Source organism: Bradysia coprophila, unplaced genomic scaffold (assembly GCF_014529535.1).
Source record: "Bradysia coprophila strain Holo2 unplaced genomic scaffold, BU_Bcop_v1 contig_70, whole genome shotgun sequence".
In the NCBI taxonomy this organism is placed as follows: domain Eukaryota; kingdom Metazoa; phylum Arthropoda; class Insecta; order Diptera; family Sciaridae; genus Bradysia; species Bradysia coprophila.
In genome coordinates this window covers 831,513-846,347 of record NW_023503941.1, presented here as the reverse complement: position 1 = coordinate 846,347, position 14,835 = coordinate 831,513, and the positions used below count along the sequence as shown (strand labels likewise).

General features: G+C 38.3%; 1 protein-coding gene and 1 long non-coding RNA gene across 2 annotated transcripts; one reads left to right on the top strand and one right to left on the bottom strand.

Annotated features, from left to right (window-relative positions):
* Nucleotides 1–1,105: 1,105 nt before the first annotated feature.
* LOC119083560 (CD109 antigen-like) lies at nt 1,106–13,325 on the top strand. Its single transcript, XM_037193279.1, has 22 exons — nt 1,106–1,239; nt 3,247–3,427; nt 3,489–3,713; nt 3,774–4,239; nt 4,308–4,417; nt 5,058–5,246; nt 5,486–5,589; nt 5,651–5,909; nt 6,466–6,592; nt 6,649–6,821; nt 7,149–7,197; nt 8,574–8,736; nt 10,241–10,557; nt 10,827–11,126; nt 11,196–11,276; nt 11,333–11,613; nt 11,675–11,791; nt 11,856–12,030; nt 12,101–12,303; nt 12,366–12,506; nt 12,574–13,027; nt 13,122–13,325. The coding sequence occupies exons 1-22, from the start codon at nt 1,175–1,177 to the stop codon at nt 13,238–13,240; spliced, it is 4,299 nt and encodes a 1,432-aa protein (XP_037049174.1). The 5' UTR covers nt 1,106–1,174; the 3' UTR covers nt 13,241–13,325.
* Nucleotides 7,331–14,835, bottom strand: LOC119083597. The gene is made up of 3 exons (XR_005088899.1): nt 14,825–14,835; nt 11,458–11,545; nt 7,331–7,343 (listed from the first exon to the last, which is right to left on the bottom strand). It is a non-coding gene; the product is annotated as an uncharacterized LOC119083597 (long non-coding RNA).

The window sequence follows — 14,835 nt, the reverse complement described above, 5'->3', positions numbered from 1 at the left end:
AATTCTAATTTCGGTTCAGGTTCTGTTATCTGAGAGATTTGACATTTTTTGTGAGAAATTCTCTGATTTACTTTAATCAGTGGATTGTCACGGTGATCTTGAAAATGTCCACACCTGATGTCGTGCACACGAAGTTTTTTTTTTATTGATATTAGTAGAGGGCAGCCCCGTATAGTTGGAAAGGTGAGACTCATGGCTAACACAGCAACACAAATTTAGAGTAAAAAAAAATTGACCCAGGTCTTAAACAAAAAAAAAATTCGTTCAGCTCAAAATTTTGCCGTACACACTCGATTTTAATATTATGTGATTCTTAATCACAGGGCTCCCTCTATTAATATCAATAAAAAAATGTCATGTGCACGACATATCAGGTATGGACATTTTCATGATCACCGTGTTGTGACAGTAAACTTCCGGCCATATCGAAACCAACATACTGAAAATTATATCATTGAAACGTGACCTCAATAATAAAAAGAAACAGCTGCTGCAACACCGATCTCATTTTCCTTTGTTTGCAGTATCGGTAGTTCCATTAAAGAAGAAACAAATTTTACATGCTTTTGTTTTCCCTGAGGCCGAAAGTGGCTTATTACACACCTAGGGCAAACAAAAATTTGTATTAAATTTCAAAAGTATGTAAAATCCATTACATGACTCATGATAAACAAAATTGACACGAAAACTCTATTTTTCATCTTTTTATCCCTTGTTATGTCATAGTAGATTACTGTACGAGTGAAGTAATTTGATGTCTCGTATCCAGATGAGTAAAAGGATCCGAGGGCTTCAGACCGAGGTATTTTTACTCATCGTGATACGAGGATATGAAATTATTTCCCGTGTGCAGTATGCTATTTTGCTTTACGAGCGAGTAAAAGGGTTTTCCCTAGTGATGGAAAGGCCACATTACCTCCCTAGTAAAGTATAATACTATTTCACCGTTTCTTTGCAGGCACGTTGCACTAAAACAAATATTTATTTAAAGTAGGTGAACAAACAAAATTTCATACCCCAGTTTCTGGCGAGTTGAAATCAATAAAACTAAAATTGATAAATAGCAAAGATATCGACAATATTCTCATATCGTCGTGATCGTTCACCTTAGCTACGGAGAAAAACGATTTTTTTTAAATTTATTTTTAAATAAGTCTTTGAGATAAAGGAAACTATGTTTCTGGTAATATTCCCCGTCATATTGCTGGTATTTGTCAGGCAAGGAATTTATTGCACAGAGTAAGTATAAGTTTGTCACAGTTTGTTGATAAGTTACGTAAAGGGCCATTCATAGCTTATGTCAGGTATCAGTGGAAAATCTCATATATTTAATGTGACAGTATAAGAGGGGTCTTGGAAATACTGATTATTGAGTCACGTAATTTATGATCGGCGCCTAAAGCAAATATAGTTATTCAACAGCGCTCTACCTGTGAGAATATGGCATTTTGAGTTTTGTAGTGTGAATCGCCCAAAACCACTTACAGTGTAGGTGTGACACAAGTCCTGTTATCCATTTACAAAAGAACTGATATCGGTGAGTGTAAGTGACGCTTACAGATTCGACACGCAAAAAGATATGCGTCATAAATGGCAGCTGATGAGGATAGTACGCGAACGTTTTATCAACAAAAATCTTATCAGAAAAACTGTAGATAGAAAATTCTAAAAAAAAAAATTGCGTCAAAAAGTGGCAGATGATTCGGCTTTCTTCCGTTTGAATTCCATTCTATAAAGCAATATATTTCACAATTATAAAAATTTTCCTTCCTCAACCTTCCTCTGCCACTTGTGACGCAAATTTTTTTTATTATAATTTTCTTTCTAAAATTTTTCTGGTAAGATTTTTGTTGATAAAACTTTCGCCTACTTTCCTCATCAGCTGCCATTTGTGACGCATATCTTTTTGCGTGTCGAATCTGTAAGCGTCACCTACACCGATATCAGTTCTTTTGTAAGCGGATAACAAGACTTGCGTCACACCTCCACTGTAAGTGGTTGTGGGCGATATCAGCTCTTTTGTAAGTTGTGATTTTTTAGAATTTGGTCGCAGATAACAGACAATCATATTGTGCATATTGCAGTTTGAACGAAAATATTCTTCTTACAAAACTGTATAACTTTCTCTTTGATCTGAGCCTTCCAGCTTTCATTTGACGAAAATCGAAAATTTTACGAAATTCAAAAATTTGACGAAAATCGAAAATTTGACGCACTTAAAACGCTCATAGCTCCCAAATAAGCGAAAACCATGAAACACGCATCGACTATAGAATCTGCCGTATTTTCCGAGTTATGGCTGACATAGCTCGCACTTAAAACCTCACAAATAGACGACTTTTTAGGAAAACCATGAAACACGTGTCGACTAGAATGTGAAACTCTATAAATTTGTCTTTTAAACGAACTTTCTATCTGCCATATTTTCTGAGTTATGAGTCCTGTAGCTCAATAGCTTAACACGTTCATAGCTCCAAAATTATAAGCTTTTATAAAAATTCTAAAAATTCCTTCAAATTAGTTTCTTAGAATTACGTGCTTAACATACCCTGCAAATTTCAGCCAAATCCACCGGTAAATTCGAAAGTTTCGTTGTAACAAAGTGCCAAAGGGACAAAGTGTTTATATACTTTGGGACAAAGGTTGGTAAAATTTATCAATTTCAAAATGTATGAAAATCCATTTCTTCATGCAAATTTCTACAAATTTCCAAGTTTTTAAATTTAATATCTCGGCCAAATCTTAACCTTTTGAGGAGTGTGGACTCCCAGATTACGAATAAAATACTTTGGGGATAGTAGGAGCAAAGGGGGGAAAGTCAAAAAGTTCGTGTATATATGTTCCTCAGTCCTGCGGAAAAATTTTTTGTCAAATTTTTCAATGTGAACGGTTCTGCGTCACGGCCCTTCACTAACGTAGGGCCATGATTCATGAACTGCTGCTAGAGCCGTACTTGTCTTCCTTACTTAGGATTTATCGCTCTCGAGCAGTCGTTACTCTGCATGCAGGAATGTTTTTTCCGGCATTCGCATTACTTGTGTAACTTGACCTAAGATCATGCATATTTTGAGTTTGTTCGTTATATCTCTCGATAAAAAGGTTGATATAGATGGTTAATGATTGTTATGCCCAAACTGAGAGAAAAATGCATCCCCCATTTTAATATAAAGTAATAAGTCCAGAAGTCAACACAAAGTACATTGGAGCTCATCGAAAAAATGAAACTAACCGCAACTCCGTTAACAGTTACTATTCAATCATTGGATCGAAGACACTTAAACCGAATTCGGAGTACGCAGTAGCGGTTTCACTTAACAGTGCAACTACGTCGTCATTCTTAAAACTTACAATCCAAAATGATAAAAGCTTTAAGCTTACCAACACGGTTCTTGTTCCTCAACGATCGAGTAAAGTGGTTCAATTTTCGGTGAGTTTACACCATAAAATCGATAGAACTTTTGGGACACTCACTTTTGTATCGAAACTAGATTGGAAAGTTGGATGAAGGGAACTATAAACTGATAGCTGAAAGTCAGACAGGTTTAACATTTACCAAGGAAATATCAATTAGTTTGCCATCGAAACGTCTATCGGTATTAATTCAAACCGACAAAGCAATGTACAAGCCGGGTGACAAAGTGAAATTTAGAGTGTTGGTCCTCAACTCTGATACAAACCCGGCAACAATAAATAGCATGAACGTGTTCATAACCGTAAGACATTAAAAATTCCACATCCTTTAGAACTCCAGTTAATCCTTTCTTCGAACCTAGGACGGCACTAACAATCGCATTAAACAATGGACGAATGTTGATACCGTCATGGGTATCTTTACTGAGGAATTGCAATTGTCGACGAATCCACCGCTAGGCATATGGAATATAAATGTTGCTGTCGACAATCAGACGCGATTGAAATCATTTGAGGTTGCTGAATACGTTCTGCCGAAATTCGAAGTGATCGTAACAGCCCCGAAAGATCTAACTTACACGGATCGAATGGTTCGAATTGCTATTAACGCAAAATACACATATGGTGGAAATGTCAAGGGAACAACACTAGTTTCTATTACATCACAAAGTTGGACAGCCACACCGTCGGCTGGGGCACTAATTGAGAGAAAATTGGAAATCAATGGGAATGGCTATGTTGAATTTCTAGTGTCTGAGTTGAATGTTAGTCCGCGAAACTATCAGGATTCTTTTGATGTGAAAGCTTCAGTCACTGAAAGCTTAACTGGTTTGATAACTTCATTGTAGTTGCAATTCGATAGTTGTGTTGTAACGTAGGTACAAATATGTTTTCAGGTAAGGTACTCGAAGGAATCACTACGATGACCATCCGCCGATCTAAGTTCACAATTGCTAATCTCGATAGCGACCGATCGTATACACCAGGGGATTCGTTTGCATTGACGGTAAGTGAGCTAGAAAAATCAGTGTTGTGATCAAGGTCCAGCGTTCCAGGTAGCTCAATCGGTGGAGCATTGGATTCATAACGTACGGGTTCCGGGTTCGACTCCCGGAGTAAACTTGCTCCGTAATCAAAGTGTGATTAGTTACTGCAATAGCAATGCCAATAGGCTCTTTCGACCGTAATAAAGTCGTAAAAAAACAGTAAGAAATCATAGCGGTTTCTCATGTATGACAATCATGCATTTACACAATTGTAACTTACAGTGCCATCTGTGATGTCACATAAACATCACACTCATACCAGATTTCAAATCGAAAAGTTTCTCTCGACGTAAGGATAATAAGACTTACGTTTGACAGTGGTTCGGATTCCATTTTAATCAGTAGGTCCAATTAGACGAAAAAGGGGCACGCACAACAGGCCCAACAGAGGCTTAAGTGCAGAGATTCGTCACACCCCATACAATCTAATCTAATCTAAGATTCGGCGTTACTGTGTGTATCGTTTTGTATCAGCAAATCTGGCTGCCTAAACTTGAATAGTCACAAACAGTCTGCATGCGTAGCCGCAGCGTGTCTCATCTTCGTCTGATCCTATCAGATTTACAGTCTTTCGAATTTCCTTACTTTCGCTTATTTTAGCTTCAATTTGCTTACCACGATGGATCACCATTCGTCAATACCAATGCACCCATAAAAATCAGCTATGGTCCAAGCCTTGATAAGAGCAACGCCGTATTCCTGAAGTCTGGTACCATGGATTCCAAAGGTGTAGCCACGTTTGGCATTACATTTCCATCACCAAGTAACACAAATGGATTTTATATTTTTGTAAGTGAAAAGAGCAAAACTCTGCCGTGCTAAACTATCGTAAGTCCAAAGCTCTGAGCTTTCAATTTCTCAATAGAAAAACAAAGGAAATTTGAAAGCTCTCGTTTTCGACGATTACGACGATTTAGCTTAACACGGTAGAACAAAATAGAATGTATACCATACCGCGAAGAACAGCTAAAGTAATGCGGTACCGCACGTGGAACTAAATAATAAAAAGCAGATTGTTTGCACAACAGGTACAATTCATGGACTATTACGACAATGTTGGCTTTTATACAAAACCAACGTCTCTGCTTTCCGGTGGTGTTAATTCGATATCAGCCAGACTACTAACTAAGAAGTAACCCACCTATTCGGGTGAGTGATAACAAGAGTATTATTCTAATTGCTTCCTCCCTCAGCGCAAAGATAAACGACCTACTTTCCGTTGAAATAACATCGGCGCAACCATTAACGTCCTTAAATTATTTGCTATCTTCACGCGGTAAGTTAATTTTATCAGCAAAAAAGGACATACCGAACAAGAGCAGTTTCACCATCACATTCACTGCTACTTTCGACATGGTTCCTAGTGGTACATTGGTTGCTTACTACATAACAGAAAACGGCGACGTTATATCCACTAATATTCAGATTCCAGTCACTGGTCTCAATAACTTCGTAAGCATCATGAAGATTTCCCAATTTTTTTTAAGTTAAACTTTACCGAAATAATCCCTTCCAAACACTGGAGGTAATACAAATCCCCAGCGGATCAGAGAAAATACGGATCCAGACTTTCAGGTGAATTCATTTTTGCAATGTTGCCATCGTCATATATTCTTGTGCCTAATGTTGTTGCACCTGCTAAGTTTGTATGGAATCGAATTCACCTCATCACTAGCCGCAACTTGACGCAAACGAATTCATTATGTGTGCCACTTAACGAAACTAAATTCACCTGAAAGTACACTGAAAATAAAATCTACCAATTTTACCGTTAATTTGGAATGAACGGTCAACTTGGTAACCTTGTACCAATTAATTTGTGCAGCATACCAACGATTGGTACGACTCACCAAATAAATTGTACCATTTTGGAATGTTCATTCCAAATCAACGGTAAAATTGGTACGTGGTACGAAAAACGTTTTCAGTGTAGGGATCCGTGCGTAACTGCGGATGTGCTCTACCTTCAGTGTTTAGATACTTTCATACTTTCAACGTTTTCGCATAGGTGAAATTACAAACATCTGCTGCGGAAAAACAGCCTGGCGAGAAAGTGAACGTAATCGTCTCCACCAAACCTTCGTCCAATGTTTGTCTCCTCGGAGTCGATCAGAGTGTGGTTCTGCTTAAATCCGGTTCGATTTTTCTTTTCTTCTCTTTTTTTCTCTCAAAATCATGACGACTTTATCAGGAAATGACATTGTACCATCGGAAGTTTACGCTGAACTGGGAACCTACAACAATTACGTCGGAAATACATCTCCAATATTTCGTCCATTAATCGAACGACAGCCAAACGTGGTAGCAATGGAACGATCAATTATTTGGCCACCCAGACGAAGAGGTGGTTGGGTGGATTTTGATGTAAGTTTTTTTTTTCAATAAGTCCAAAAGAAAATGTTTTATTTGTTTTATTGCCTGTCCCATGCGAAAATTGGCTGTTTACCCCCTGCGAAAATGATCCATTACACTAGGGTTTATTTAGAGGGTTTATTCACGTTGACAGTTCTTACAAAAATATTGACCGATGAACACAGTTATTCGAGACAAAATTCTGACGCAAGCAATGTGATTACAACGAACTTGTAGAAGAATTTGCAACACACAGAATTGAAAACGAAACTTCTTCTCAGTTGTCCTCATTTCCTGTTTTAACACCGTCATAATAACAAATTCTTTTATTTTTTACAGTCCGCCAACTTGTTTATCTTAACAAATGCAAACTCACCGCCGCCAGTATGTAAGTAACAAAAATAGTTATTTGTGCAACCGAATGATGCAGGACATGTCGGTGAAAATTTGACATGAATATGTTTCAGCTGTTTTTAGCTGGTCAACTCATACAAACGAAATTCCTTGTAAAACCGTATAAGGACGTATAAACAGCTTTGTTTGTGACTGAAAAACGGCTGAAGCAAATACATGTCCAAATTTCACTGACGTCCACTGTAAATGTCCTTTGATGAATTGTCGTCAGAGGCCGCAGGTCGAATGTGGCTAAACTATATGGTGTTTAAGTAGAACGAGATGGAAAGTCAACTCGGGGTCTGCTGTCATCGATAATACAAAAGAATCTGACAGCAGACCCCGAGATGGAACAATATGTTGTCGTTTCGCCATCTCTCTCACTTACTGTGGATTTACATAGCAACGTAAAAGTGACAGATGCAAAAATTTTCTCATACGGCAACTCGAAATTTCATTCATAATTTTAATTTTATGAATGAAATTTCGGGTTGCAGTATTTAAAAAACATTGCATCTGTCACTTTTACGTTGCTATGTAAATCCACGGTTACACTCTATACACATTTATGTTGCATTTGCATAAAACGTTTTTCTCAATGCAGTCAACGAAAGTTTTAATTTTTGTTACTCGTAAAATGATAGAAATTCCGTTTAAAATTTAGAATAGAGTGTTCCATTTCGGATATAGTTCACTTTTATGCCGTGGGACGCGTGGGACATCATACAAAAAATGAGTCACGTGTTCACTTTCGGTATTTTTTATATGACGATGCCGTGGGACAAACTTGAACTATCTCCGAAATGGAACACTCTATTAATGTCGATCAACAGAGGCAGCGATTTTCTTTCGTACATCTATCACCAGATAAATGACGAATTTCTGTTTTAGTCCCTGTATTTATGCCGAAGTTAATGGGAGGAGTTTCAATGAAATTATCAGCTGCGACAAACACTTCTTCCATAGCTGCAAAGACGTCAGCGTCGCCTACCGTTCGAAAAATTTTCCCTGAAACTTGGATCTGGTTTTGTAAAGATTCGCGGTTTGTAACTGCTTCAAAAATATTTTTATTCTGCCTATCATCGAGAAATCGCTTTCAAATTCATTTCATTCAATTTAACCAAAATTTGTATATTGAGTATAATTTCGCGAAAAATATGCGTAAATCTCAGGCGTCGCGATTCGGGGTAGAATGCCAATAAAATTGATTAATCGTAAATCATGCTGAAGTAATGGCAGTTTCGACATCGTCCCAAATGAATTCGTAGAGTTTTTTCCAGAAACTTTGTCAAGACGTATACATCGGCAAAATACTGTTACAAAAGGCGAAATCAATTTACAATTTACAAAGTTTTCTATCAAATGTTAAAGTTGACGAGATATGGAGAATGCCGATGATGGCAATGGCAGGAGCTGCAGCACCTCCACCAGACGAGCAAATAATGGACAGCCAACCGCCACAAAACGCATTAGCGCCCATCAGAACTCGTAAATACTTTCCAGAAACTTGGCTTTGGAATTGTAATTTGGTCGGGTTAGTTGGAAAAACTTACTTTTTTTGACAGAATGTTTGAAGATTCAATGTGGATTTGATGGTCGATTTGAGTTGAGGCTTTATGTTTTTGTGGGAAAGACCTACAGGGTTTCTAAAAAGAATCATTTAATGAGACAGTACAGATCTTCTTTATTGTCTCAGTAAATTAGGTTTTAGACGGCTGGTGTTCGTTGATCTCATTGGTGACTAACTTAATTGCTTTCATGTTAACTGAGCTTTCTAAACATTCAACAAAAATCTTTTATTGCCTGCCCCACGCGAAAATTGACTATTACACGGCTGTTTACCCCCTGCGAAAGTGATCCATTACACTAGGGATATTTGGGGTTTATTTCAAGTTGACAGTTCTTTCAAGTAAAATTTGCCTTGCTTTCATTTTATCTTTTTTGTTGAATGAATCGATCGATCGAAAAAGAATGTAAGAAATGTCGCTAAAATAACATTTTTTCGTTAAAAATATTGATCGATGAACACAGTTATTTCAGAAAAACTTGTTACGCAAGTAATCTGGTTACAACATACTTTTAGAAAAATTCGCAACACAGAATTGTCGGCCATATTTATTGTAACAATAATTTTGATGTTCCGAAGTAACACTTTATGGCCACACATTTCGTTGTATTTTTCACTTGTAACACTAAATGCTTTTGCTTATAGTACAAACACTACACTTTGTTGCACATTTTTTTGAAAACATTAAAAAGGACCAACAAAATAATTGCACAAACGATGCGTCTTCATCGATACTAACTGCGAAAAACTATTCAATGTCAACATGTCACCAACGCAATTGTAACTACTGTTGCGACAATACTAATGTAACACGAGTGCTGTTTTCGGGATCAATTTTTTAGTAGGCGTGCAGCGTGTGAGCCGATTTCGTCAGCACACTAGATTTGTTTGTAAACGTTTTATCGGAAGAACAGATTTATTTTTGTTTTGTTGGTGAACAGCCGTGTAATAGTCAATTTTCGCATGAGCAGGCAATAAACCAGAATACGTTGGATGCTGCGACATAATTCATTGCTCTCGGACACAATTTTGTAGAACTCGCAAACTCACTCGTGTTTTTGAGCAACAAGCTTCGGTAACTGTTTTCTCGACAAGTGTAGTTGCATACCTCGCCTTCGGCTCGGATATGCAAACTCTACACTTGCCTCGAAAACAGTTACCGAAGCTTGTTGCTCAAAAACTTACTCGTGAGTTTGCTCGTATCACAAAATTGTGTCCTTGTGTAATGAATTACTTTCGCAGCATCCAACGTAATCTACTATTTTTTGTACTTTAGAAATAGTTACTAGAATCGAATTGGATCTGAAATAAAAATTTTTGATGTGATGTTCATAGCATCAGCCCGGCAAGTTGAAGGTTGTGAGTTCGTGCCTCACCCGCGCACATCAAAAATTTTTATTTCAAATCCAATTCGATTCTAGTATTTAAGCGGAAAATTGAAAAAATTCTAATTTTTCTCCAAAACATCCAGTTCCGGCAACTTAACAATCCCACAAATCGTTCCGGATACTATTACGTCGTGGTATATAACGGCCTTTGCGACGCACACCAGATTCGGTCTTGGCGTAACCGATGACAAGACCGTATTCAAAGTTTTCAAATCGTTTTTCATCTCACTCAATCTACCGTATTCTGTAAAACGCGGCGAGACCATCGCTCTATCGATTGTGGTGTTCAACTATATGGCGGAAAAAGTGACGGTCCGAGTAACACTGGATAATTCACGAAAAGAATTTGAATTCGTTGATCCAATTTCGCAGGCCTACAAAAATAAAGGATGTCGGAGAGGTAATTACGACATGCAAACACAAATTTTACAGGGAACGTCAGTGAAATTAAGACATGAATTTCTTCCACCTGTTTTTCAGCTGGTACACACACATAAACGAAACTGATTATGCTTCTTCATGCGGGTGGAATACTTACACACACATCGTAGTAGTAGTGGTAAAATCGTATAAAGACCAATAAGCAGTTTCGTTTGAGTGTATCAGCTGGAGCAGATTCCTAAATTTCACTGACGCCAGCTGTAAATGCTTAAGATGAAGTTGTTTCAGATATTGAATTGTCCCGTGCTAAGAACATTAACGTACCATCCAATGACGGTGCTCAATTGTCGTTCTTAATCACGCCACTAATTGTCGGACCAATGACAATAAAAGTGACTGCAATATCGCCGATTGCTGGCGATGCTATCGAAGTTATGCTACCAGTAGTACCTGAAGGTGTTCCACAGTATAAAAACAAAGCGAAGTTCATTGACCTACGGAAAGTCAGTGCATACGCTACTGACTTTACCGCGGACGTTCCGTCGAACGCAGTGAAGGAGTCCACTCAGGTGTCGTTTTCGTTAATTGGTAAACTGATTGTAGACAGGTCTTCCTCCATCGCGCGGTATTAAAGAAAAAACCTTTCAAAATTTTCAGGTGACATCATGGGTGTAACTCTCAAAAATATCCAATCGCTGATTAAGTTGCCTAGTGGCTGCGGTGAGCAGACAATGATTGGTATTAAAAGTTGATTCCAAATTTGAGAATATTTTTGAAGCAAACCCTTCATTCAGGCCTAGCACCAGATGTTGTCATTTTGTCCTATTTGACCAAGGTCGGTCGTTTAACCGGTGAATTGAAGAAACAACTCATCAACTACTTGGAGGTCGGTTATCAAGGTGAATTGTGCTACTTGCACCCAGATGGGTCATTCAGTGCGTTCGGAAAATCAGATGGTCGTGGTAGTACATGGTTGACGGCATTCGTTGTGAGAATTTTCGTTCAGGCTTCAGAGTTCATAACTATCGACAGTGAAGTTATAACAAAAGCTCTGGAATGGTTGAAAAACCTGCAAGTTAGTTATAGCGAACAATCCCAATTTTCCACGACTCTGGTCAAACTTTTACCTTTCTCAGAAATCAGACGGTAGCTTCTCAGAAGTGGGTCGAGTAATTCATTCAGACATGCAGGGACAGGCCACAAAAGGAGTTGCTTTAACCGCTTACGTGGCAATTACATTCGCTCAAAATGAGGTTTGGTTTGTTCGATTGCAAACGTATTTCTTACTCATTGAACATATTTGAACGTGACGTTCAGGTGAGAGCCAGACAATATGCCGATGTCATTTCGAAAGCTCTGAATTATGTGAAAACGATGCTCGGCGACGGTGATATTTATTCGCTGGCTATTGCATGCTATGCAGCACAACTCGCCAACCACTCATCGAAAACGGTGCTAATGCAGCAACTTGACAGGCTGGCAATAGTCGAAGGTAAGAAGCGTCGAAAAAACGAAAACGCATCGACTGCATCAAATTGACTGACCATTGACATTCTATATAGGCGATCTTAAGTACTGGCAAAAGGTAAAATTGACCACACCATCCGACCCGTGGTGTCAACCACCTTCCGTCAATGTCGAAATAACATCATATGCGCTACTGAGCTACATCAAAGCTGGAAGAGTTATTGACGGTCTTCCAGTTATGAGATGGTTGCTGAGCCAACAAAGCAGTACTGGTGGATTTTCGTCCACACAAGATACGGTTAGAAATGACTCCAAAGTTAAATCGAATGCGTTAACTGATTTTCCTCGAATTTCGAATAGGTCATGGGTATCACAGCACTTGCCACGTTCGCTGGCGAAATTTCCGGAGGGAATGCAATGTCGTGCTCAATAAGTTATGGATCCGGTCAGTCAACGATTAAAATCAATAAAGAGAATTCGCTGGTGCTACAGTCAGTGGAGGTAACTTGTTTTTCTACTCTCCGTGTCACTCTCTTCCATTTTACAGAAATATTTCGCACATTTACAGCTGCCACGAGACACTAAATTGGTATCTCTCACCTGTATGGGCAGCGGATTTTCATTAGCTCAGTTGACTTATCAGTTCAATTTGAATACGGCCGAAATGTCGCCAAGATTCAAATTGAACGCTCACGTCGGTAAAAACTCAAACGACTATCACCTGGTACTCAACATCTGCACCAGCTTTATACCGGCAGCTGATGGTAACTCATCGAATATGGCTGTTATTGAAGCAGAACTCCCTACCGGATTTGTAGCTGATTTTCAGTCCATTCAAGAGGAATTGAAAGGAAATCCGGTCGTGAAGAAAATCGAAACGAAAAATGGACACACCGTCGTGGTAATTTATCTGGACAATGTTGGTGTGAGTGAAATTTGTCTGCAACTGAATGCATACAGAATGTGTCAAATAGCGGATGAGAAGCCCGTTTCTGTTCAGGTCTACGATTACTACGATAATAGTGAGTAATGGCTATGCATAGAGGGCGGTGTAGCTGAACTGTTTCACCGGTTTTGTCAGTAACTAAATTTCGATTTTTTTAATTATTCTGGCAGGTCGTCGAGGGACAGTGTTCTATCAGACAAAGTCGAAAGATTTGTGTGGAATTTGTGCGGACGAAGAATGCAGATCAGCCTGTGTGAAACCGATGCCCGATTTAACATGCCCAAAGTGAATCTAATTTTGTTTTACTCAATTGCAAGCAAGAATATAATGTCAAGGGCGCGAATCAACGTTTTCAACGAATAAATCAGAATAAAGAGTCACGCGATTTTTTCTTCTTCAAAATATTGCCCAGTGGCCCACATAATCTGTTACTTCATTTGTTTCAACATATCCACACACTGTTGTAAGACCACATTAACCGAATATCATTGCTCATTATTGTCGCTACTAATCATCAGACTCATCGTTAATTTAGAAAATTTGGTTGCCACAAGTTGCTGGGTTTCAAAAACAGTCAACGAGTCGAGTCTGGTTCGGGCGATTCGGAGAAAATCTCAACCCGCTTCTTCATCTCTGTTTCAAATCAGCGAAAAGGTTTCGTAAGTCCCTTAAAATGTGAAAAAAATCGAGAAAAATTCTATTCACGGCATTATTCTGGGACGTACTGAAACCACGCCGAGCCGATTTTACTGAAATCAGCCAACAAACCCTACATTACAGCCCCAACTTCTACCGAAAAAAATTTGTAAAGCTGCGGCTGTTGCGATAATTTTTATAGCAGCCTACGTGCGGCATCTGTGTTAAATGTAATGTACCAGGGTCAGTTGCGAAAACTTCATAAAGGTGGCGCTGACAATGAACCAAACAAAATAGCAGTGACACCAACAAAAAGTTCACCGTATTCTTGAAAGCTTCATTGTCAGAAACGCTGATTTTGTAGTTTCTGTAACTGCTGAGTTAAATCTGACTCATCTCGCACAGTTCTATCCAAACATAATTCCAATTAGTGTTAGTAGGGCTCACTAGTTGAACAAAAAACATTTTTTGGTGCATTTTGGTATAAAAGCGTGAATTTTTTACCATTGATAAATATGCATTTGTGGATTCCAAAACGAATAGGGGACTTTGAAAAAGTGACCTCTAGCGCCATCTACATCCGGTTGAAGTTTTAGATGCAGAGGTAACTTTGATGAATTTCTGTGTAGCGGCAATCGAAGCTACACAGGTGGTATTGGGCTCAAACGAAAGCTAAAGGTTCAAAGTTTTTTTTGGTGCAAAAAAATTTCATGAATTTTCCGTTTTTCCAGCAGTTTTTCCGATTTTTCTTAAAAATGGTATTTTAAAACTGAGGTGAGTTAAGTAATTTTTAAAAATGGTTCAAAAAAGTTTTTTTTTTCTACGCTATTATCGTTGCACGTTCAGTTTCCAAACTTGTAAAAAGTTTTTGGATGTTCCGCAACAGAGGCAAGTAGTCTCAGTTTTCATCGAAAATTTGGACCCTATTGCATGGCGAATTTTTTTTCTTTCGTAAATTTAATGAGACTAGTACTGGGTATTGCTAGACATGATCTAAAAACAAAATAAAAACAGTTTTTCGATTTTAGAAAAAAAGATAAGTTCTTGAAATCTGCTAAAATCGGCCAGTTTTCCTCCTTCGGCGAACTTTGTGAGACCCTAAGCTTTCAAATGATACCAATTCCACCTTCGGATCAAAGGATGTATGATTTTGATTTGTCATGTGAGATAAATGGTAAGAACCAATTTCAAGGAAATTTCAAAATATATGGGAGATAAGCAGATAAGTGAAAAGGACGCAAAAATCAT

Excerpts from the sequence above, each read along its gene's own strand:
- LOC119083560 (XM_037193279.1), top strand. The coding sequence starts at position 1,175 with ATGTTTCTGGTAATATTCCCCGTCATATTGCTGGTATTTGTCAGGCAA. Across the intron at positions 3,428-3,488 it reads GTAAAGTGGTTCAATTTTCG|ATTGGAAAGTTGGATGAAGG; the intron begins GTGAGTTTACAC and ends TATCGAAACTAG. Across the intron at positions 6,822-7,148 it reads GTGGTTGGGTGGATTTTGAT|TCCGCCAACTTGTTTATCTT; the intron begins GTAAGTTTTTTT and ends TATTTTTTACAG.